Source organism: Rhinopithecus bieti, unplaced genomic scaffold (genome assembly GCF_001698545.2).
Source record: "Rhinopithecus bieti isolate Rb0 unplaced genomic scaffold, ASM169854v2 scaffold_2439, whole genome shotgun sequence".
Lineage (NCBI taxonomy): Eukaryota > Metazoa > Chordata > Mammalia > Primates > Cercopithecidae > Rhinopithecus > Rhinopithecus bieti.
Window position 1 is genome coordinate 1151830 of NW_016804232.1, and position 24350 is coordinate 1176179.

The 24350-nt window shown below is 40.3% G+C and overlaps 1 protein-coding gene and 1 long non-coding RNA gene across 3 annotated transcripts in view; one reads left to right on the plus strand and one right to left on the minus strand.

Annotated features, from left to right (window-relative positions):
- POU6F2 (POU class 6 homeobox 2) overlaps nt 1-24350 on the plus strand; it is a 500263-nt gene that overhangs the window by 435319 nt on the left and 40594 nt on the right. For both annotated transcript variants that reach the window (XM_017867376.1, XM_017867377.1), the window contains exon 7: nt 6245-6385. In XM_017867376.1, coding sequence (XP_017722865.1) covers nt 6245-6385 — 141 coding nt within the window. The remainder of the gene's footprint in view (nt 1-6244; nt 6386-24350) is intronic.
- LOC108526579 (uncharacterized) lies at nt 4350-5762 on the minus strand. Its single transcript, XR_001884559.1, has 3 exons — nt 5659-5762; nt 4568-4646; nt 4350-4424 (listed from the first exon to the last, which is right to left on the minus strand). It is a non-coding gene; the product is annotated as an uncharacterized LOC108526579 (long non-coding RNA).

The window sequence follows — 24350 nt, forward strand, 5'->3', positions numbered from 1 at the left end:
GGGGGGGAGAGGAGAGAGAGGAGAGGAGAGGAGAGGAGAAAGGTCTCATGAGGTCCAGAGTGCAGGAGCTTCTGTCACCAGGGAGTTTGGGGCTTACCACCCTCCCAGCCCATGGATACATTCACCAACCAGGAACTCTCCAAATCTGTTGTGTAGGGTTCCATTATGAAGGCATGATTGCTGAAATCATTGGCCACTGGTGATTAGCTCAGTCCCCAGCCTCTCTTCCCTCTCCTTCAGCCGGGAGTGGGGCTGCAGGTTCTATCCCGGGAGTCACAGGGTTTGACCAGCCAGGTGGAATTCTCCTAGAGCCACCTCATTAGCATAAATTTGGGTGTGGCTGAAAGAGGGCTTATTAAGAATAACAAAAGATGTTTTTCTTACCCCTATTACTCAGAAATTCCAAGGGTGTTTAGGAGTTCTGTGTCAGGAACCAAGGATGAAGACAAAATATATATTTCTTATTATGTCACAAAACGATATGATCCACCCAGATTCCCTGGAATCCTTCTTTTCCATGAGTTGCCCCACACCTTGGGCTTTCAATGACCTGCATCTGAAGCCCTTCTTCCAAGGACTCCCTCGGGCTCCAGGGTCCATTTGACCCCAAAAGCAAAGGGCCAGCAGTGCCTGGGCATTGCCAACCCTCATCTTCACCCCATGGGCTTTTCAACAAGGACTGACAGTATAGGGTATGACAGCCCAGCTTCCTTTCCATAGGATGGGACAACGCTGAGACCCTACAAACACTACAGAGCCTCATGCTGCGTCAGGTTTCCTCCCTTCCTTTTTCTGTTTCTGGGAAACCTGACCAAAAACCTTAGGTTACCTTAAAAATTCCTCTGTTAGCCATTATAGCTGTGTATTGGAGTACTCATAGGAAGTTACTATACTTCCAATTTCACCATTAAATAAAAATAAAATATTACTGATTCTGAAACTATACCAAAATCATGGGATTTTACATTGGTGAGTCAAAGTGTTGTAGGACTATCTCCTTAGTTCAGCTAAAGATGGGGTCCTTGTCACACAGCCATGAAAAATTAGGCCCACAGACAGTTTGAAGGGTGAGAAAACAGGATTTATTGGGCAAAAGGAGGAAAAAAGGGAAACAGGGACTCTGCAAAGCCAGGGTCCCTGCTGGTGCACTTCCCGATTGAATCCCAGCTTCCACCCAGGAAGAGGAGGGGCCAGGCTCCTCCCTGCTGCAGATAGAGTGGATTTCTGTGGCTCCACCCCAGTGCACATTCTTCCCAGCACGCAGGCTGGTTGGAGTTTCTCTGGGGACCCCTTTCCATCTGGCGTGCTGGTTGGAGTTTCTCTGGGGACCCCTTTCCATCTGGCTGTCTCAAAAGGTCTTTTAGGATGTTGCAGTGCCTCAGAGGCATCTCTCAACCTCAAGCACCCCAGCCCAAGAGATCTGTCAGCAGTGGTCAATGGAGACCTCCAGTCGGTTGGCAGAGAGTGGGCAGGTCAGCATCTAGCACATTGCCACCACTACAGGGAAGGGTGGGCAGACAGCGAACAGCAAATCCTGGCTCAATACTGGAACTCACAAAACTGGTTTTCTTTCTTTTTTTTTTTTTTTTTTTTTAGACGGGGTCTCGCTCTGTCGCCCAGGCTGGAGTGCAGTGGCCGGATCTCAGCTCACTGCAAGCTCCGCCTCCCGGGTTTACGCCATTCTCCTGCCTCAGCCTCCCGAGTAGCTGGGACTACAGGCGCCCGCCACCTCGCCCGGCTAGGTTTTTTTTTTTGTATTTTTTAGTAGAGACGGGGTTTCACCATGTTAGCCAGGATGGTCTCGATCTCCTGACCTCGTGATCCGCCCGTCTCGGCCTCCCAAAGTGCTGGAATTACAGGCTTGAGCCACCGCGCCCGGCCTACAAAACTGGTTTTCTAACTGTTATGAGAGTATTGTTATAACACAGCAATAGTGATGAGACCCGGGAGAAAAATTTAGTAGGATAAAACACACATCAAGTACATTGTTGAGATACATATGGCCACTCTTCCAATATTTGTCTACTGATAATTTCTTGACCTTTTAAGAGAAGACTTGAGGGTAAGATGTGGAAGTACTGATTTGGTTAGAAGAATCCCAAGGAACCAAGAGACACTTTTTCGGACATACAGGAAAAGTCGAGGTCCTAATGTATGTAAATGAACTCAAAAGCTGCATTTGCCCTGCTGTTTCTAGGCAGCCACGGCCAAGTCATTTCAAACCTTAAATGAGGAATGAATAGTGATGAATGCATTTATGAATATCCTCATTTGAAAACAAATGGCACCACAGTTCCAGGGTTCTAAATTGAAAAGTTAGTAGCAAAAAAGAGCTGCTCCAAAATCCATACTCTATAAAATCCACATAGCTCATGAGGAGAATAATAGAACTATAGATCATGGGCAATTATGCTCCAAAGAAAGGTTTTGAGGCAGCTGCATTCATAAGTCCCTCTTAGAATGAAGACATAAACATAGGAATATAATACCATAGCTAAATTGCCTCATCATGCTGCCATATTTTTGTAAATGAGATTTATAATAATAGAATTATATAATCAGCCCATTTGCATGAAACATATTATTATTACTAATGTTCAGATTTAAGGAAACTGAATTATTTCCAGGATGCAAACTATGCATCTTTCAGAGAAAGAAAATATGGGACATGACTTAGAGAAAAACCTTCTTCCATCATGTGATATTATCTATGGTGACATCCATATGACATCATTTAAGGGGGCTCCTTGGGGAGACTTTATCAAAGCTTTTTTTCTCATCACCATTTAGTGTACACAGGCAGCAAGGAGATACACAAAGTATACAGATTTGGAAATATGGATTTATTCTCGTTATGAGATGAGTACCAAATATCCATATTGATATGCAGACATAGAAATAAATCACTGTAAATCCTAAAGGAATTTTTTGCAAATCTTTTTCCTGCATTCCCTCACTATCAAATCAGCAACTGTGAGATGGACTCATTGACAATATTTTGACGTGAGGCAGGAATTAAACTCCAAAATGGGTACCCTTATGGAAACCTAATGAATGTTGCAAACTACGGATGAGGAAAACATACTATAAATAAGGTGATGTCTTCTCTTGCTGTCACCCACTCACCCTGACTTCAGACTCTAAGCACTACTTTCTCTATAGATGAGCTAATTCCATCAAATAGGACAGGCCCAAGACTGGCAGATGAAGCCCTGTCTTAAGTACTTTTTGCTTATGCTCTCTACGCTAAAATACTTTCACACATTCTTCAAGCTGATCTTTTTTTAACAAGAAAATAAAATAAAATTGCCCTAAAAATAGGGAATAATTACCCTTGTTCATATTATTTCCAAAGAAAAAAGATATTTATGGAAGTGAGTTCTAATTCTAAGTTGATTAATTCAGAATCTTCATGCACAGTAGAAACCATCAGAATATTAGCTAGCATTTATTAAGAAAATAATGTATGCTAGGTATTCTAAAATTTTGAATGCAGTATCGCATTTAATTCTCATTCTAACCCTGTGTGTGATATTCTTTTTATACCCATTTTACCCATAAGAAAATGAAGTGTGGTTTACTTAAAGTCACAAAGCAAGGCAGTCTGTTTTCAGAGCTGATGCCCTCACCTGCATTAATGGGCGAGCAGGGGAATATAAGGGTTGGAGCCTTTCCTCACTGGCATAAAACTACTTCAAAAAATTATTCTGTCATTGTATTCTCTAAAATTCCAGGGAGGAGAAAACGGTCTTAAGATATCAATGTTTCTCTTAGTGGGTTTTTAGACTCCAGAAGTAGAACTTGATGTATTCAAGGCCCAGAATCCATTTGTATATAACATAAGAACTCTAGCCCTCTGCAAATCCTTCCTCTAGAAAGCTTCCACATTTATCAACAAGCACACACCAGAATTCATCATGTCTTTTAAGCTGGTCTGTTGAAAACAAGACCATGTATTATAGTCAGACTTCATTTGGGCCATCCTTTGCTGGTTAGGTACATTGGCAATGAAAGATCTGAAGGCATAAACTTGGCAGCAGCTTCAAAATATCCAGTTGGTCCCGGAACGATAACATGCTCATTATGTGCATTTATTGTGCCTGGGTTTCCCGCTGTCCAAATCTACCCGGAGTCTCCAATCAAGAAATATTGATAGGAGCAGTGCTAACATGATATGACTGGGGACAATACAGAGTGACATGACCAGAGGTGATGAGAAGAACACGTGTGGTTTCCTGCCCCCCCCTCCACTTCCCTGCCACATATTTTAATGCATACGACATCCCTGCCTTGGCAGTCACAGACAAAGAAGCCAAAAGATATGTATGTATAAAGTTGCATCCATCAACACCTAAAAATATTGTACCAACGGTCAGTGTCTGTACCAGCAGTTTGGAGACAGTATTTCCAACGCAGTCTTCTCACTTCAGAAGTTAAAAAAAAAGAACACATTATGAACTCTTCTCACTTCAGGTAGTCTACAAACAAGGAGAGTTACTTCTGGATGCATACTGTTACCCCATCTATCCTGTAAAGACATACTCCAAAAATCAAAATCAAGACCAACCTGAATTTTAAATCCCATGGTGGTAATCTGGGATAAGACAGGGTTTCTCTTTAGGCTAATGAGTGAGAATTTTTTTCTCCTTAAAAAGAAAATCATTATTGTCTTTTAGGAGAGAGATAAAGGCAAAAGACATAAAGTAATCAACTTAAAATGGACTCTCATTGAAAAAAAAATAGCTGGGTCAGCAGAATTACTGAAGAACAGTTATGTGAAATGTAGTTATAAATGAATAAAGAAACCAATAAGATAAAGATATCACATTAATGAAAAAATAATTATTAAATTCCTGTCCTTTTTGATGTTTTCTCTGATAATATTTCCTTCTTCATAAGATAGTATAATCTCTAGGCAAATTTCCAAAGAAATTAAGAAATAAAATATGGTTTGAAGGAAAGAAACAGGGAAGAAGGAAAAGAGAGAGAGAAGAGAGACTGAGACAAAAAATAAAGAAAGGAAAGTTTAAAAGTGGCATTTTAGAAGAGCTTCCAGGACTTGAATTAGGTATGGCATTAATTTTTTTCCACCAAGTCTTAGTCTTGGCATGTTTCTGAAAAAAATGCAGGAATTTCATGGATGTGGGAACTGGTGATGGAAAATGCATTATTTCCAACACATCAATTGTTGTACTTGAGAGAAACTATATGGGAAAAAAATAACACCCTAGAATAAATACAAATGAAATTCATGTATCAAAACCAATACTGTGAAAATAGTTTAAATGTTTCTTGAATTTATATCTAGTCATTAACCTAAATGCAGATTTTAGTTGAAGCCACACTTCTGCCTCATGGTCAGAAGGCCTGAAAACCTGTGGCGTGGAAAATTGGCAGGAAGGAGAATATTGAATTGGTCTCCATGGAAAAACAGATTTTGGCAGCCATAACCTACTCCCTGGCAGGTCTCTCTCCCCCTTTCTCTTTCTTCCTCCCTGTTTCACTCTTGTCCCAGGAAAGAGGCTGAGGAAAGACCATATATATCAGCTACAAGAGCAAGCAGTTGTCAATCTGACCATTCATCAAACAACCGTTCTCATTGGCCTTGAATCCTGTGGTTAGGGTAAAGCCCCAAAATTGTCGCAGCCCTAGACTCACCCTCTGAGAGCACAGAGGCCATAGATTTCCATGTCTACTGGCTTTGGTTTCCTTCTCCCCTCAAACAAGAAAGTGGAGTGGAACACCTGCCTCACCCGATGTCCCTGAAAGAAACTGCAATCCACAGATGGAAATGATAAATTCATTCACAGAAATCCTAAAAATCTATTCCTCTCTTTCCACAACCCCTATCTTATTTACTCCCCTATTCTGTCTGGTTACCTCAGGGAAAGCAGATATTTCCTCAGAGTTTTATTTAGTCCAGAGGGCTTCTGCAAAATCATTTCTCCACCCAAGAAGGTCCTAACAGCCCACCTCACCCCTAAAGCTCAGGCTCGTTCCCTCCTGGGCTAGCCCTAAACCCAGGCTCCATCAAGCTGCCCAACATTTTCCTTCCAGCCTCGTTTCCATCATCCCCCTACCCCAGAGCTTCCAGGGAACGTTCGCCACGCCCCTCCGGTGGGTTCCAGGCCCCTTTGCATGAGCGAATTGAGGCAAGAACTACCTCCCTAGAGTCAATGTTGTGTCCGTGTGCTGTGCCTGTGCCTCTCGGTGGTTTTCACGGTGATCTTTTCTCTCTTTGCAGCTGGTTAATAATCCACTAGCAAGTCAGGCTGCAGCGGCTGCAGCAGCCATGAGCTCCATAGCAAGCTCACAGGCCTTTGGCAATGCCCTCTCCAGTCTTCAGGGGGTCACAGGTCAACTAGTTACTAATGCACAAGGACAGGTGAGTGGGAGATGGGAACAAGAGTGCATTTTTATGGCAGATTGAACTCGGAAAGGAAATGAATTTCTTTTGCATGACAGTGATATGTAACCGCATCTATTCGAGGCAAATAAATAATGTTTACTAGCAATGTCAAGAATAGGAGAAGGGTTGGGAGGTGTTTCTATATTTTAGAAGCAAGATTTTTTTTCCTACCTCTAGATTGTCAAAGTTTTATTTTGTTTTTGTCTCTGTACTGTGACTCATGTTATGACCTTATATGAAGAAGTTACTTTGCATTACAGGGGCATTCTTTCAAAAAAAAAAAAAAAAAAAAAAAGTTAAATTTCAAGAATAAAATGTCAGTTTTGCTTTTTTTATTTTTCACTTAGGGAAGAACTTGGATAATGAGGGAAACTGATCAGTTTCCTTCCATAATTGCCGTAAGATATCAAAATTAGTCTTAACAAAGCCAATTTTTGAATGTATGGGAAGGTGATGGAGAAGTCTTATAAAAGCAACAAAGAAAAGGGGTGAGTTAGAATGAAGCCAATTGCAGGTCAGCTCCATGGCCCCCAGCCTCCTGCCAATTCCCATGGAAGCCAGGCAACCTCTGGCATGCTTGTTGATTTACTTCAGTATGACAGGGGCAGTAAACCTTCCTCATGTCATGAGATAGGGTCCGTCCCCTCACACTGCTAATGTACCACGTAATGGTCATACAAGACACTGGAAGAGCTTCAGACAACCCAATAAACCCAAAACCTGCATAAAAAGCAAACGAGATGAAACTGATGATGTTAGGGTACCCTCCATCCGAAGGCCTTTCTCAGAGCCCAGTGGTTAGGACACTTGGTTCTCCAGTGTGACTGTTTATGATCATGAAATCCAAGGGAGAAGGGGCTAGCATTCTCACAAAGATTTTTTCCCCAGCCTTATTTATTTGCCCAGCAGTGTGTTTGCATCCTCCCTGCTTGGCCTGCTCTGTGGAGAGCAGGCATTTCGATGTCTTGAACCCTGTTTTTATTTTACATAAAGAGTAAACAAAGATGCATTATAAGCTAAATCGTCTCCGTCTACGTCCCAGGGAAAAAAAGCTGACCTTGTTTTATTTCCTGGGCGGGTGCAGGATTGTCCCATCAGAACCCCGAGGGCTGAACGATGGAGCTTGTCAAAGAGAGGCCCCATGTAATGAATCATCTTATCACAGGTGCACACCACACATATTAAAGGAGGGTTGTATGAACACTGTGCCCTCTACAGTAACCTTTCAATGTCTGCTTTAACCCTTGTTCCAATCCCTTTTCATCAAAGGATCATTTTATGCAGCCGGCTCCAAATGGAGGCTCTCAAAAGCCTATTAAGATTTCTGGAGGGACGGGATATTGGTGTGGAGGAAAAGTTGGTTTTAATATCTATAACTCATACTCACATCAGGTCGCTGCTTCCTAGAGCTGTGCCCAGAAATAGGACACCCTGCCTCACTCCTGCCAGGGAGCTGGCCCTTGAGATGTAAATTTTAGGGGTTCAAGATAGAAACCATATCCACCGACGGATATTTCCTCTGATTTTTTTGTTCCTACATCTAAGTAAAATACACTGCTATTCTCTATAACTTGAATATTTGTGATGCAGAAAATACATTATATAGAAGGAATTATTAGGATTTTATTCTTCTGATCATTTAAGGGCTGATTACTTTGCCAATTAGATATTCTCAGGGGCTGGAGTTGCTACCTTTGCTTTTTTTGGCCTTTGCCAAACCCCAAGGATAGCTTTCCCAGCCCATAAGTACCCATTAGAAAATGGTCTTCCAAGTAGAAGATTGATTGGTACTGTGCATACATTGTATAAGAGTTGACTTTAAAATATCTTATTTTAGAAACTGGGGTATGATCATTTATTTGATGTGGTACACAAACCTCCTAAAGTGGAAAAAAAATTACATTCACAGAGAAATCAATAATGCCCACTCATGAAATCTTAAGTTTTAACACGTGCCCAGTGGGGTCATGTCATCTAACTAGTGAAGAAAGAGTTCAAGAGTTAAAATACTTAAACTTCCAGTGGATAGTTGGCCATATTCATGCAGCGATATGGTTAGTTTTGTTTGTTTGTTTTGGGTTTTATTGTGTGTGTTTAGAATATCAACCCGGTTATCTTCCCAGGAAAAGGTGCATGTCCTACAACTGTTGGCACAGAGATACTTGCGTGGCACTGTGAAGTGGGGTGAACAGCCTATGGTCAAATTACACCAAAAGAGATAGGCAAAACTTGTTTTTTGTTTGTGTGTGTGCATATTCCTTTGGCTTATGTTAACGTGGCACAAAAGGTAGCAATACATTGAAACCAGATTCTTAGAATTAGCCTTACTCAAAATACCATGTAAAGTAGGATTACTCCACCCAGCGCATTTTCGATTTCTTAAAAATCTCCACAGCGCTTTCCCGGAAAAGGTACAAAGAGAAAACTCAGAATACATTTAAAAATTATTTCACTTGAGTTCTTGACATCAACTATTGTTTACATTTGGAAGTTCACCCAGGAGTAATCACATTAAAATCTAAACCTAAGTGTGGAAAGCATGTTTTACTCTACTGATAGTTTGGTGAGGTTAGGTCTGTTGAGAAGGGGTGGGGTGAGATGGGGGTTCTATTATCAGAAATGTTCTGATCCTCCTCTCCTGCTAGATTATTTTGGCTACCCGGAAACAAAAGACAAGATTCAGTAGTTAAGACTTTGAATTCAGACCTACCTGGGATTGAGTTTAGGCTCCACCTCCTTCTAGTTTTATGATCTTGGAGCCATGACTTAACCTACCCAAGCCAGTTTCATTCTTAACGTTCAAATGGAACCTATATGAGGCAGCCGCGAGACTTAGTGTCTCACAGGGCCCACAGCCTATGCCAGTGGTGCACTTTTGCAGGGCAAGCAGTCCTAAGGCTGCCTCCTCTGCTGGGTAGATGCCCAACTCACATGAGGAGACATGCCAGAATCTTACTTCAGGCTCTTGGCCCTCAACTCTCAACAGAAAGAAATCCCCCTACCTGGGACTTGGCGGTTTTGCTTCCCTATCTTGGCATCTGACTCTGTTTCTATTAACTGGATATCAGTAAATTTAAAGAGATAGGAAATCTCCATATATTGAAGAATTTTATTCCTGCTCCTTTTTTTCCCAACCGGTAGTTATTATGAACAAACATGGAGGAAAAACTTCAGTCGTTTTTATAACTTTCTAACCCCACCCACTCGTGTGTCATTAATTCAAAGAACAGACACTATTCAATAGAGTTATAAATTTTAACAGAAATACTGCGTTCTAAAGTCATAGAGTAGAGGCCAGGCATGGTGGCTCATGCCTGTAATCACAGCACTGTGGGAGGCCAAGGCGGGTGGATCACTTGAGTCCAGGAGTTTGAGACCAGCCTGGACAACATGGCAAAACTCTGTCTCTACAAAAACATACAAAAATATTAGCTGGGTCTGGTGGCAGGCACCTGTAGTCCCAGCTACTTGGGAGGTGGAGGTTGCAGTGAGTCAAGATTGTGCCACTGCACTCCAGCCTGGGTGACGGAGTGAGACCCTGTCTCCAAAATAAATAAATAAAATCATAAAGTACATATCTTACCCAAGGATGCTGAAGGCTCTAAAATTATATCATATCCAACTTCACTCTGAGGTGGGAAGGTAGCATATGTCCTCCTGAAATTAGTAGTCATGAAATTGATCATGACTATGGCATTGCTGAGAAAAACATCCTAGTTCTCTTTGTTTACTGGATCTGGAAATCATGCAAGTGTGGCAGGTGGGCAATGGAATGGGTGCTAGCTGTGGACTTGTTTGAATTCCAGGTTGGCCCGTAACTGGCTCTGTGACCTTGGGCAAATTACTTGAGCTCTTTGAGCCTCAGTTTTGCCAATTATAAAGTAAGGATAATAAAATCTAAGCTCCTAGGTTGTGAAGATTAAATGAGATAATGTGTGGGGAAAGCCTGCCACAGTGCCTGAGTACACAGGTATTCTCAACAAATGATTGCATAATTATCATCATCGTCATTGTTAAGAGTTTTGTCTCATAGTTTCTGGAAACCTGTATTTGATCTGGGCATGCAGCAAGAGGCAGTACAGTGTACAAGCAAAAAGAAAGGGTTCTGGAGCCAGACTGCCATCCACCAGCTGTGAGACTGGGCAGTTTCCTTATTCTGTGCTTCAATTTCTTCATCTGAAAAATGGAGATAATAATAACACCAGGTCCTAGGATTAAAGTCCTGAGAATGGCATCAGGCACATAATCATCACTCAATAATGCTATCACCCAATAAATGCTAGCTATTAATCAAGATGGTATGTGTTTTCAGTTCATAACTGTGCACAAAAACCCATGCTAAAGTCTGTGTATGTGTGAGGAGTTTGAGAATGTGAAAATCTTAGTAGGACATTAAGTTATTTTAAGGAAATCTTACCCTTATCTTGGATAGTTCAGTAGGGAGGAGGGAAAGTGTGAGGTTATATACGTGCTCTTAACACTTATTCAGTGGGTATGTTCAAGATTTGGCAAGTAGATTTACTATCGATTTGTTCAGCTATAGAATTGGCTTCCCTGGTGCCCCTGGCAATATCTCCTTATTGGCGTTATTGCAGCAAAGTAAAAGCAAATGAAATTTTATTTTCTACTGGTGCTAAAGAAAGCATTCTACATTTTAACTGAAGCTCAGAATGTTTCCTGATGAAATTAAGTCCTAGACCACTGTGAAATTTTCTTAAGTGGCAGCAAGTAAAGTCAAACGCATTGGTCCTTAAAAAGCCAATTAAGGCAGGGGGGTGAAATCAACTAAACATTACTATTTCAACGTATTAAAAAGAAGGAAAAGTAAAGAGACATACCTGGTCAGGTTACTCCAGAATGTACATACTATTATTGTATGTCAGCTGAGCAGAGTTGGTTTGGTGAGATTTGGAAGGATTTGCTGGAGAAGTGTAGGATAGGGACTGCCTCCTAAAATGACAAGGCCATGATGAAAGAAAACCTATCGAATGGTTCTAACAGCAGCCTATGCATTATGACTTAGAGAATATGCCTTTGATGGCGCAAAACCATTGATTGCCACTCAATTCTATTCAAAAGCTCTGAGCTAGAGAGGGGTGAATGGAGAGGCAGGAACACCACCAGCATCATGGATGTACGCATCAACTGGAAGGCCATCCTGATGTCATCACTTTCAAACATGGTTAAAAATACGTATCTTAGAATTGAAGCAACATGATGTTCAGATGGGGATGTTGCTCTGAGTTGTAATAAGATAAATAACATCTCCGGAGAGCAAGAGAGTAGCTAAGAGCATGGGCTTTGATTGGAACCCAAATATATCACTTCTTAGTTGCGTGGACCTTGGATACATCATAAAACTTTTTTCTGGGCCTCTGTTTCCTCATCAGTAAAACAGGAATGATAGGCTTCTCACATATATTTGTTGTGGGGTTAAATGTGGTAGAAAAAGTGCCTGACACAGTGCCTGATATATGTCATAAGCATTTAATAAATCACGGCTATTCTTTTAGGACGAAAACCCAGCAATTGACCCTGAACTGTGGGTTGCGAAAGTAATTAGCCCAACCTTTTAAATACATGAGAATCTTTTAAAGCAAATCACTACAAAATAAATGAAAATAAAGTTGTAGTAAATGCAAATCTCAGCCAAAGGATTGAGATATAATGAATTTATTCAGTGAGTGTTGAGTCCCACCCTAGGAGTTATTAGATCTGCCAAGAACTAACAAAACCGTAGCTGAACACATTTGTAAAATTATTTTCAAACCCTGTGGAAAAGAAATATGTGTAATTCTGACCATGTGACTAAATAAATGATGTTCATTAGAAATATCCTGCCAAAGCCAGTTGATCAGGAGTTTAGGGAGATTCACATATATTACTTTATTTCATTTTAAACAATGAAACATGTTAAATGTATAGAAAATAATTTTTGCAAAATAATACAAAAGGCACTCTTGTGTCTTGGCTGGGCGCGGTGGCTCAAGCGTGTAATCCCAGCACTTTGGGAGGCCGAGATGGGCGGATCACGAGGTCAGGAGATCGAGACCATCCTGGCTAACATGGTGAAACCCCGTCTCTACTAAAAAAAAAAATAAAAAAATAAAAAATAAAAAATAAAAAAAGGCACTCTTGTTTAACCACCTGCATATTGACATTTTTTCTCCATATTAGCTTCAGTTTTCTTGCTTATTTTTAAAAGAAACAGAGGGGTAGGAGCGGCGGGAAGCAGCCACACACAAAAAATTAATTAATTAATTTTTAAAAAATTTTTTAAGAAAAAAAGAAACAGAACATGACAGACACAGCTGAAACTGTAGCACCTTCTTCTCCCATTCTCAAGGTGATTACCATGATAAAATGAACCCTTTTCATGCACGTTCTGCATTTTTACTCCAAAATATTAATTGAAGAAGCAAGATACGAAATAATTTGTACAGAATAATACCATTTTAAATACAAAAAAAAGGCACTAGAATCTATTGTTTCTATATTTTGTGTAAATAAGAATCCAACATGTTTTGTTGAAAACTCAGAGTTGGTGTCTGTATGTTTTCTCACAAATACAATAAACAGACCAATCTATTCATATCACATTGCTTAACTAATGCTTTTGGCCATCTTTTATAAACCAAAAAAAAATCTGAAAAAAGCTTGTATTGTCTCATTTGCAATGTCATTATAGGAAATTTTATTTTTAAAGGTGTAAAAATTAAGTCGCATTGTGTGAACTGTACTTCAAGTAGCATTTTTTAAAATCGAATAACATTTCTTAAATCAGCTCTTTCTAGAGACTGGGAAATATATATGTTCATGGGATTAGTAACATTATAGGAATTTTACCCTGACTTCATCTGAGTTATAAAGATAAAACAATAAACAACCTCAATCTTTCTACTAACATATCAAATTTCCCCTTTGAGCCCAGTTGACAGTTTTATTTCCTCATTTCAGGAGAAGCAGTTGCATTAATGACGTTTTTCCCTAAGTGTGCGCTTCGGGAAAATAACGAATCCCTCAAGATGCCCCACAAACGAGAGTCCCCTGGTCCGAGGAGCCGGGCAGCGCAGTGCAGCCGTCTCGCGTGGGACCGACCCGTGGGCGGAGCCAGGTAGTAGCGCTGCCCCGCTGAGCTTCACCACAGCAACCTCTTTTATTTTCTTAACCCTGTTTTCCCCAACCGAACACTTCCTAGAGTTCACGCTGGCAGAGCCCACTTCAAAAAATGCTGCAGGAAGCCATTCACACTCATTCTTACCCACTTTTTTTAAAAATGCGAAATAGTGATTTAAATCAGAAAAGAACCTCTTCCAATGGGGGCTTCCTTTGCAACCAGGGCTTCGCGGTGGTTTCAGTGTTGTTTTGAGGACACACACCTACATAACACTTTTGCAGAAATAAAGGATCTCATCTCATACTGTTGCCAAAAGTCCCAGGGACTCGTCATATGCAAACCGAGGGCAAATGAACGTGGGACGACCCGAGGCACTCGCTGAAGGGGCTCTCCTGCAGTGCCCAGGCAGAGGGGGAGTGGGACGGTGGCTGTGGAGTGAAGGGCGGAAGTGCCCTTGCTGTCCTGAGGCCTGGGACCCTCTCGATGGTAAATCGCGCTGTTGAGCCCCGAAGCGCAGGGACTCCGCGGGCGACGGACTTGACGGGAAGCTTTGCTGTGGTGCGGCCCAGCTGCGGACACGTTGGATGTCAGGGCCCCAGTAGAAGCTCCGGGCTGTACCTTCTTAGGACGGCGGATGCGGCCCTGCCCAAGGTCGCCCTGCCCTCCTTCCTTCTATCCCCCCACCACATTTCTGAAATGAAAAAGTTATCAATCGCTTTAGGGTTACCTTAAAGAACTGAAAGGAAAGCCCTCTCTGAACTCTTTCTACTCTCCTTCCCCAGCAAAACTCAGCAGTGCAAGCTGCCATGTACCGTAAAAGGGGTGTGTAGGAATGCACAGTGAGAAATCTACTTTGGAGGATTCTCCCTGAAGATTGAGCTAGAGAGGACCAAGGGCTTTCTCACTTAAAGCAGAACTGGCATGCTGTCACTTTCCCCCCTTCTGGCTGCTGCAGCATTTTGTTTATCTTTTTATTTTTTATTTATTTATTTATTTATTGAGACGGAGTTTCACTCTTGTTGCCCAGGCTGGAGTGCAATGGCACAATCTTGGCTCACTGCAACCTCCACCTCCAGGGTTCAAGCGATTCTCCTGCTTCAGCCTCCCTAGTAGCTGGGATTTCAGGCGCACACCACCACGTCCAGCTAATTTTTGTATTTTTAGTAGAGACGGGGTTTCACCATGTTGACCAGGCTGGTCTCGAACTCCTGACCTCAGGTGATCCACCTGCCTCGGCCTCCCAAAGTGCTGGGATTAGAGGGGTGAGCCACCACTCCTGGCCCATGTGTTAAATTTTTATCCTTGAGTATTTCATTTTCCTGGGAATTAGGAAACGTTTTCTTGTGGAGGCTCCTAAATCAAGACTTAGCACATCTTGTCTGTCTAAAGGACAGAAGCGGACCAATTAACTAATGAAGCAACCTAAATAGCAGCTATAATTCTAAACAGGTACTGCGTAACCCGATGCCATTTACAAACAGCTCCCTCAGAGCTAGTCTGACATACTAGCTCTTTCTTTCCTGAGCATAGTTTACATTCCAATTAGTGCCTCCCTATGGCAAAATACGACAATGTTCACGTGACTTCTTACTGTGTGCAAAGCTCTTTAACTGGCTTAATTCTTAGGGGAGTGCTAGGCTTTAGCTGAAGTCTTTTGGGCCAAGTGACTTCTAGAAAAGAACAATGAAAATAATATCTCCCAAGCATTGAACCTTCACCCTGGGGCTGGTATCATCTATAATCCTAGCAGAGCAGTTCACGGCAGATTTGATTGTTTCAGCTGTGCAAACTCTCAAGGCATCAGGGATTAAGTGACTCCCTGGGATAACATCTTTTGGAAGTGGCAGAACTGAGATTTGAGTTCGAAGTCCATTCCCATTCTTCCATATCACCCTGATTTTCTCAGGTTCAGAGACTTGGTTCATTTCCTGGCTATTCCATAGACATGTCACAAACTCCGGAACCTTCATGTCTCCATCTGCAAATGGGAATTGTAATTCTTGCTCTGTCAACCTCACAGAGTTCTCTTGAAGGCATACACACACACACACACACACACACACACACATTCACACTTGAAAACTGTAAAGAGATATAAATCTTACCAAATAAATGCAGAGTGTTTTAACTGGTATTCTTACTATCATTATTTTTGCTAATCAAAGGAACCGGACAGGTAGTATCAGGGAATTGTCTAAAGCAATGAGACGTTCTTGAAAAGTCTGTATCAGATCTCCACTTCTTGCCAGAGAAAATTGCCTTGTGTCCATAGATCTCCTGCCTTCCAGTGAGGCAACCTAGCGATGAGGAAAGAAAGGCATGATGAGTGCTTCGTACGGGCACTCATCAGATTAACCTTTCAGAGCTCAATAGAAAACCCTCTCCCAGTGAATCTTCTGTTGGGCTGAAGATTGCAGCTGAAGATTGTTGTCCCACGCAGCACAGTGATGTTAGAATTGATCGAGCTCCTAATGTGGCAAGACCCCACACATTTCTAGATCCACCCAGAATGAGGTAAACCCTTCCAAAGAAAAAGAGGAATATCGAACGCTGAATTTTGAGTCTTCTTACTCTATGAGGTTGATAGAGCAAGAATTACAAATTATTTTGAGTCTAAGACACCACTGATTTTAAAAGTCATTTACCACTGATTTTTGGAGGGGAGGAAAGAAAATACCACCATTTGATAAATATAATCAGTTGTTAGAGGTAGGCCTAATTTCAAAATTTAAAAATGTAAAAAAAAAAAAAAAAAAAAAAAAAAAAAAAAAGGGGTGTCATTGAAATGTTTATAACTGTAATTAAGGAAATATGTTATTTATTTGATAAATATCCTGAACCAATTCCATTATCAATAAAACCATACAATGGGCTGTTGATGATGGCTCCTTTTAATATTTAACAAAAAGGGATGGGAGTGGAAGGCATTTATACCTCAGCTTTTCCAACTGTAGAATGAAAATTAAACTTGATTTGAGTAGAAGGAGGGCAGACAAGAAAAGGAGGAAGTGCTAAATTTTGATTTAGCATACTAGAACAACATCAGCTCCATCTTCAAACTATGTTTATAGTTAAGAAGAGTGTTATTGGAGAGGAGAAAACATTAAATTCACGTGAGAAACATTAAACTTTCAAATAAACTTTCAGTGTATCATTTACCACACCATATGCCCAATAATGCACCCAACTTACTTGTTGGCCTGTGAGTTGTTGACGTGATGAATACTCTTAAGGATGTCATCAACTCACAGAGCCAATAAGAAAGAAATGAGAAATCGGAGTTAGGTAGGAATGGAAAAGTCACAGCTCACAACAGGGAGAGGAGCCAGATTAAGTTCAAACGTAGGCCTTCGAATGACCCAGTTGAACTAAGTGCACTAGCCATTACTCCAAATTGCCATTGATCTCGTCAACTAAACTTTTCTACCTGTATAACTAACAATATAAGTAGGTCCTGAGAAGATGTCATCAGGTGGAGGGTTCAGAATACTACAGGGAAGTCAAGATGTGATGCAGCTTTATATTTGTAAGTAAATGCTATTAATCAAGCAACACACAGATACACAAACAGGAAAAAAAATGTTGCACACTCCCTAGATCAGATACTTGCCAATAAATACTCACAATAAACCAGTCTCCTTAGAGTAACAGAGGTGGACAGTGCAAATATCCACGTACTGACATGAAAGGTGGCCCAGGATAAAGAACATGGACTTTCAAATCAGACAAATCTGAATCCTGACTTCATCTCCAAGCAGCTCTGCACCCCCTGGCAAGATATTTAATCTTCTTCAGCTGAAGTTATCTCTTCCATGAAATGACACCAATATATTCCTCTCAAGTTTGTTAGGAGGATTCATATTAATAGCAATAATAAATTAATATGTTGCTGCCACTAATTGAGCACTATTTATGTGCTAAGTAGCTATTTATGTGCCAAGCACTTGATATATTACTTTATCTTTACCACCACACACAATGTGGTTTATTCCCATTATACAGATTAAGAAACTTCCAATATCACCCAACTAGAAATGGCTGGATTCAAACTCAGTTATGTCTAATAGAGATTGCTTTTAATCACTGTACTGTAATAATAATTTAAAACATTTTGTTTTGTTCACTGCAGCTAGAACCAAGTGGCTAGAATGGCACCTGGCACATAAAGACCATAAATACAGTAATAAAATCTGTAGCCTGAATGGAGTATTTCATATATGCTAATATGCTAGTCAATAAGCATTTTTGCATAAATTCATCATTTCATTTCATTCTCACAATGATTTTGCACTATCATCTCTAATTTACAGCTGAGGAACTGAAGGCTCAGAAAAGTTAAACAGGTCAGGCGCGGTGGCTCACACCTGTAATCCCAGCATTTTGAGAGGCGGAGGCAGGCAGATTACTTCAGGTCAGGAGTTCGAGACCAGCCTGGCCAACATGGTGAAACGCTGTCTCTACTAAAAACACCAAAATTAGCCAGGTGTAGTGGCAGGCACCTGTAGTCCCAGCTACTTGGGAGGCTGAGGCAAGAGAATCGCTTGAACCCAGGGGGCGGAGGTTGCAGTGAGCTGAGATCACATCATTGCACTCCAGCCTGGGTGACAGAGCAAGACTCCATCTCAAAAAAAGAAAAGAAAGAAAGAAAAGTTAACCCACTTTCCAGAGCCATATAGTCAATGATAGAGCCTGGACTTGAGCCCAGATCTGGCTGCTTTGAAGCCCAACTTTCCTCTGAAGCAAAGCTGCTTTCAGCATAATATGTGTAAGTGCCTAATAGAGTGCCTGCCATATAGTAGTCATTTCATAAATATATATCTATTTATATATTTTAACCACTTAGGGTGGCTGATCTAAAGTCGAGTCCGTTTGGGTTTTTTGTTTGTTTTTTGAGACTGAATCTCACTCTGTCGCCCAGATTGGAGTGCAGTGCTGCCATCTCTGCTCACTGCAACCTCTGCCTCCTGGGTTCAAGCAATTCTCCTGCCTCAGTCTCCCGAGTAGCTAGGATTACAGGCACCCACCACCACGGCCCACTAATTTTGTATATTTTAGTAGAGATGAGATTTCACCATGTTGGCTAGGCTGGTCTCGAACTCCTGACCTCAAGTGATCCACCCACCTCAGCCTCTCAAAGTGCTGGGGTTACAGGAGTGAGCCACTGCACCTGGCCTAAAGTAGGGTCTGTTTAATATGAGAAGTTTTATGTGGATGTGCTTTTAAGTGGGTCATCCAGCATTACTCTAGCTGATGAAAATGGCAATTGTTAATTTAGTTGACTTACTTCAATTGTTTTAACAGCTAACATTTTGGGGTTGTTGTAAAAAGTAAAAGTAACAAAAGATGTTAAATCCTTGGCACTCACATCTGTCTTGAAATCCATGGTCCCGCCAGCAAGCAGAGAAGACCAGTTTGATGATTTTTGAGTCAACTGCCCACACCGTTAGTGACCGGGTAAGCTGAACAATCTTGTTTTCATCAGATTAGCAGCAGCAGCAACAGGCTAGGTGATGTCTAGCTCGCTTCTATGACATGATTAGATGGCTGCTAGACATAATAGCATTCACTTTTCTCCATAACAAAATGTTGTACTTTATTTAATCAAAAGACAGGGGCCACAGAGATATTACCTGCTAGGGTCGTTTAACAACTGTTGATTTCCTCTGATGGTCTAGAATGAAAACATTCCCATCTGCCTTCGGTAAATCTGCAAGTAACATCAGCAAGCTATCCTAGATAGCCAAAAGGAAGGGGTAAATAACATGGGCAAAAACAAAAATCTGTTTTAAATTCACATAGAATTTGAAGATTTTCTTGCAAGTTTAAAATGGAAGCCTTCTTAATATGAGGATCTTCTCAGTATTATTGGGTTATAAAAGAACTATTTAGGATTTTTAATACAAAGGGTAACATTATTGAAAGAATGTTTATGTTTAAAAGGTGATACACAAATTCCTTAAATGAATACAAAAGGAAATGACATAGTGTGCACTCCAGACTTTGAGAATTCGATTTCTGAGACTATAAAATCATACACATTTATAAATATTTGAAAAGTAGAGTTTCTGCCCCTCTAGGCTTACATGGAGATAAGGCAGTAGAAATGAGAATGGTATCTGTGGTTCTGCATATCTAGACTGGTTCCTGAAATCCAGAACCTAGATGAATCAGAAAGTACTAAAAACTTACCCTTCTCAGAAACCAAATATGATACTACAAACATTGCTTAAAATGCTCCAATTTTTTTAGCGAAGTTAAATAGATTATTTTTGGCTTTGTAGCTAAACATCTCAGTGGTTCTTTGATGAAAGTATCACTATTCCAGCTTTTCCATTACTTAATAATATATATGACTAGTCTGTGAATGATATCATCTGGCAAGGCTGTGAGACATATTCCTGACAAGTCTGTACTTCAAAAATAACTTTTGAAATTAAAAATGCCAAAATTCATGCTATCAGCATGAATTATAAATTATTGAGCTTAAAACAGGACAGTCAGAAAATCATTACATTTATTGATTGGTTTATTAGCAATAATAAATCATATTTCACCAGGACCAAATTTGAAGTGCCTTCCAAATACTCTTTTTCTGAGGAACATTTAAAGTAGGAATTAGAAAACTATGAGAAACTACAATTGGAAGAGTATATCCAGCCCTCTTTGCATACATCTATCAAAAACTGGCTAATCATTAGGGATAAGGTTGCAGATTGGCCACCTATGAAAATGGGGATGCAATTTTATGAGAAAAACTCATCAGCATAATTCTAATGAGTTATGGTCTTTGTCGTGAGAAATGAGAAATTCTGTGGTCTCACCCTAAAGAACATTAAAAAAAACATTACTAACAGAAAATTGAAAAAGTAATATATGTTTGAGTGGTGAAGACAACTTTTTTCTGATTGAATAGATAGATAAATATTACATGCAACTATCAAAATACATTTAATTTTGCCACAACAGTGGATATTCTCTTCACAAAAAGCATATGAATCATCTTGGACTCATGAAACTGGGTGGTGATAAATAGATGCATCTTTAGTGGCACTTGGCATGGCTTCATTCCCCACCCTCTTATTTTCTTAGAGGCTTGTTTTGTTGTTTATCCTAATTTAAATTCAGCTTTACAGCTTGTATGTGCTTACTGAGTATAAACAAAGTACAAAGGGATGCTAAATATGTACAGTATTTTCTTAAGCAATTGCCAAACATTTTCTTCACCAATTTCTATTGCTTCAAAAAACTTGGAATATTGGAGATCACTGGTCCAAATTTAGGGTTTTGTTGTTGTTTGTTTGTTTGTTTGTTTGCTACCACTGCTGTAGCTCTTTCTTTTCTCATTTGGGAAGAAAAATAATATAAACAGTTCATAGGTCCAGTGGTTGATTTAGGAATGTTTCCTAAAGCTTCTAAGGACCAAAGCTGAGTGACACTAACAGGTGTTCTCCCAAGCAATAAATAACTTTAATATGATTTAGTCACTTAATCTGGCATCAACAGGCAGAAGCAGAAATACTTCTGCAAATTCTAGGTATTTTTGCTGGTATTAAAACTTAAAGTTTTAGGCAAAGCCATATAAAGGCTCATGAAGTTGGTCTTTCTGCAAAATGATGGCTTCACCACAGTTGTGCTTCTCTTTTAAGGGGGAAAAAAATGTTTTAGCAATTTGACAGTGTTGGCAGCTACTAAGAAAATGAAAAGAAACCATAGTTTAATTTGTAGTCACTGGGGGGAAAAGGAAAGAATGATGAAAAGAAATGTTTCCAGTTTATCCATAAAATTTGTCTTTGTTTTCTAGTACCTGGAACATTTTAAACTTTCTAGTGGAAATATACAGTCAAAATGTTAAACCACTAAGAAGAACTGGAAATTGAAACATTAGATCATATTTACAAATATTTTCATTTCCTCCCACTGAATAAGTAATATTCAAATAAATAAGTGAGGAAAAAAGAATAACTAATGTAAGATGATAGAAATGGAAACCAAGTCCACAATGGCTTGAAGGAATTCATTTTTATGCGATATCACAGGTGCCCTTGTTATAAATAACTGCGGGTGGAAATGTCCATTCACTTTTATTCAAACTAGAATTCTACAGATAGGAAAATTAAAATATATCCATAGGTGGGAACTTTTTGGGAGTGTGATGGAGCTGTGCCATTGTTTACAAGTAAGAAATTCATAGGATCCTTGTGATGGACTCAAGATGTGCAGAGGTGATGACTATGCTGTGGCCACTGGGAGGAGCATTGTGCTATGCAAAGTTGAGGTCATTTTCCACCCTGTGCCTGCCATGTCTACTCTCCAGTGAGAAACCAGCAGCTTCAATTTATGTCCTTAGAGACCAGAAGTCCCAATAGATCTACTTCCCACCTACCCTCCCCCTCAATAAAGTAACTCAGTCCAGATTGTTACCTGACTTACCCAGGCATTTTGGTCATGTTCCTTCCTACAGAGTGGCTTTAAAATAAAATTTAGAATAGTCAGATGTTTCTCGGACTCTCAGGATCTAGAATACTGCCTGACAGTGCCATCAACAATGGTGCAGCACCATCACACTCCCAAAAAGTTCCCATCTATGGATATATTTTAATTTTCATATCTGTAGAATTCTAATTGGAATAAAAACGAATAGACATTTCAATCCACAGAGAGAATAAGGTCATATTTCAAGGAAGGGTGAACTCAGTTGTCCAGCAACAAACACATCTGAGCATGTAATTGGTCTTCAAAAGGAGAAACTTTGGGAGATCACCTGAAGTCATTGACAGTTGCAGCAGTTTCCAGGAGGAGAAAAGAACATACTGAACTCTTGTCAACAGTGCAGGTTTCAGTTTTATGTAAATTGCTGCCATCTTGACTGCCCTGCCTACAAGGAGCGTAGGTTTTCTTCTCATTGGTGGGTTGCTAGTGCCATAAGAGAGGATTTACAGAATACTCCTACTGATCCAAAACAGAGGGTTTACACAAATTCAGATGGCTGGGTAGCATCCTGGTCTTCTATAGTGGGAACTAGTACAATGTGGTATGCCCTGCCCCCATGCCAGGCACACAGGAGGCCCTCAGAAAGGATTTGCTGAGTGAGTGAGTGAGTGAGTGAGTGAGTGAGTGAGTGATGAATTTGTACATGAGCAAATGCATGAATAAAACCACCTCTTAGTTTTGAAGCCATCACAGAATAAAGCAGAGGGGTTCTGCCACTGAAAAGGCTGCCACTGTCTATATTGACATACGTTCAATATGTAATTGTTAATATTTGTACAAACATAACCACGCTTATATACTTAAAACTTCGAGTATATGTTAACCATAAGCAATACATTTCCCAGGAGAAGACAGGCACGAAACAAAATGGCAAGTTCTCTGTCCATTTCCAAAAAGACGCCTGCAAATTCCACTTCCCTTGCCCAAAAAGAATTGCACATAATGCTGAGCATCTTGCTTATCTGGCCCTTTCTGGGAGAACTACTTTGTATCCCTAAGTATTTCCCCTTAGTCACAGAGGAGGCCAGTCAACATTGATTCCAACATCATGTCTGTCTTGGTCTCTTCTGGCTGCTATAACAGAATATGGTAGACTGGATGACTTCTAAACAACAGAAATATATTTTTCATAGTTGTAGAGGCTGAGAAATTCAAGATCACAGTGCCAGCAGATTCAGTGTTCAGTGAGGACCCGCTTCCTGGTCACAAACAGCTATCTTCTTGCTACGTCCTTACATAGTGGAAGGGTCCAGGGAACTCTCTGGGGTCTCTTTTATATGGACACTAATCCCAGTTGACCTAATCACTTTCCAAAGGCCTCACTTCAAATACTATTACACTGGACTTGAGGTTTCAACATGTGAAGTTTGGGGGAACATAAATCCTCAGTCCATAGCAATGCCCAGCTCAACCTTGACAATAGCTGGAGATAACATTTTGCATAATTGACTCGCCCATCTCCTGTTTTCATCGTCCTACTTTCTAGTTGAGTAAAAAGTATTCAGAGCAGTAGAAGGAAAAAAGTACCGTAGAGAAATCAATTAGCCTTAAGTAATCCAGAACTTTCCAGTATGCTTTTCATTATGCCTATATATAATGCAGATATAATTTTAAAACATGTGTTCATGGCAGGCACCTATACTGTGTTCAAAAAAAGGATACATTTCCTAGACACTGATTGCTGTCCACCAATCACTCCAGGAATAGACCACGAAGGTGGTTACAATGACTCCATACTTAATTCTCATCTCAATGTAATATAATCTTGTCTAAATTTGATTTACTCTTTTGATTATATTCAGGATCGAATCCTTTTTCTATCAATGTTTCCTAAAGCTCTAGTGGAAACCCAGATAAAAGAGAACATGGCAAATCTCATAATTACAGTAAAATATGTAACCCCAGATATTATGCTGCATCTTAAAATTAAAAATTTAAGGAAAAACAAACACACACACACACAAAAACACAACACCTGCCTCCAGAGTGTGGAGTGTGCCAGATTCAGTTGTAGTATTATTGTAGTAGGAACTGTCAACTGTTCAGAATGGGGCCGAGGCTGCTAACTTTATTTTGCCAAAGGACCCGAGAAATATTCAAGTCCAATAAGAATGATCATTGAGTTGACTCAAGAATATCCATTAAGTTGACTCCTACCTGGGAGACCTGTCAGTTCCCTGAAATGTGGACTTTCTTCTGCGAGGTTTGCTGCTCATGGGCTGCATAACTAGGGTTCAGGCCACACTCTATACGCAAATTATTCCCATAAAGCACCTTTGGAATTGACATTATTCATCCTGTTTTATGTCATTAAGATCTAATAGAATCTCTTCT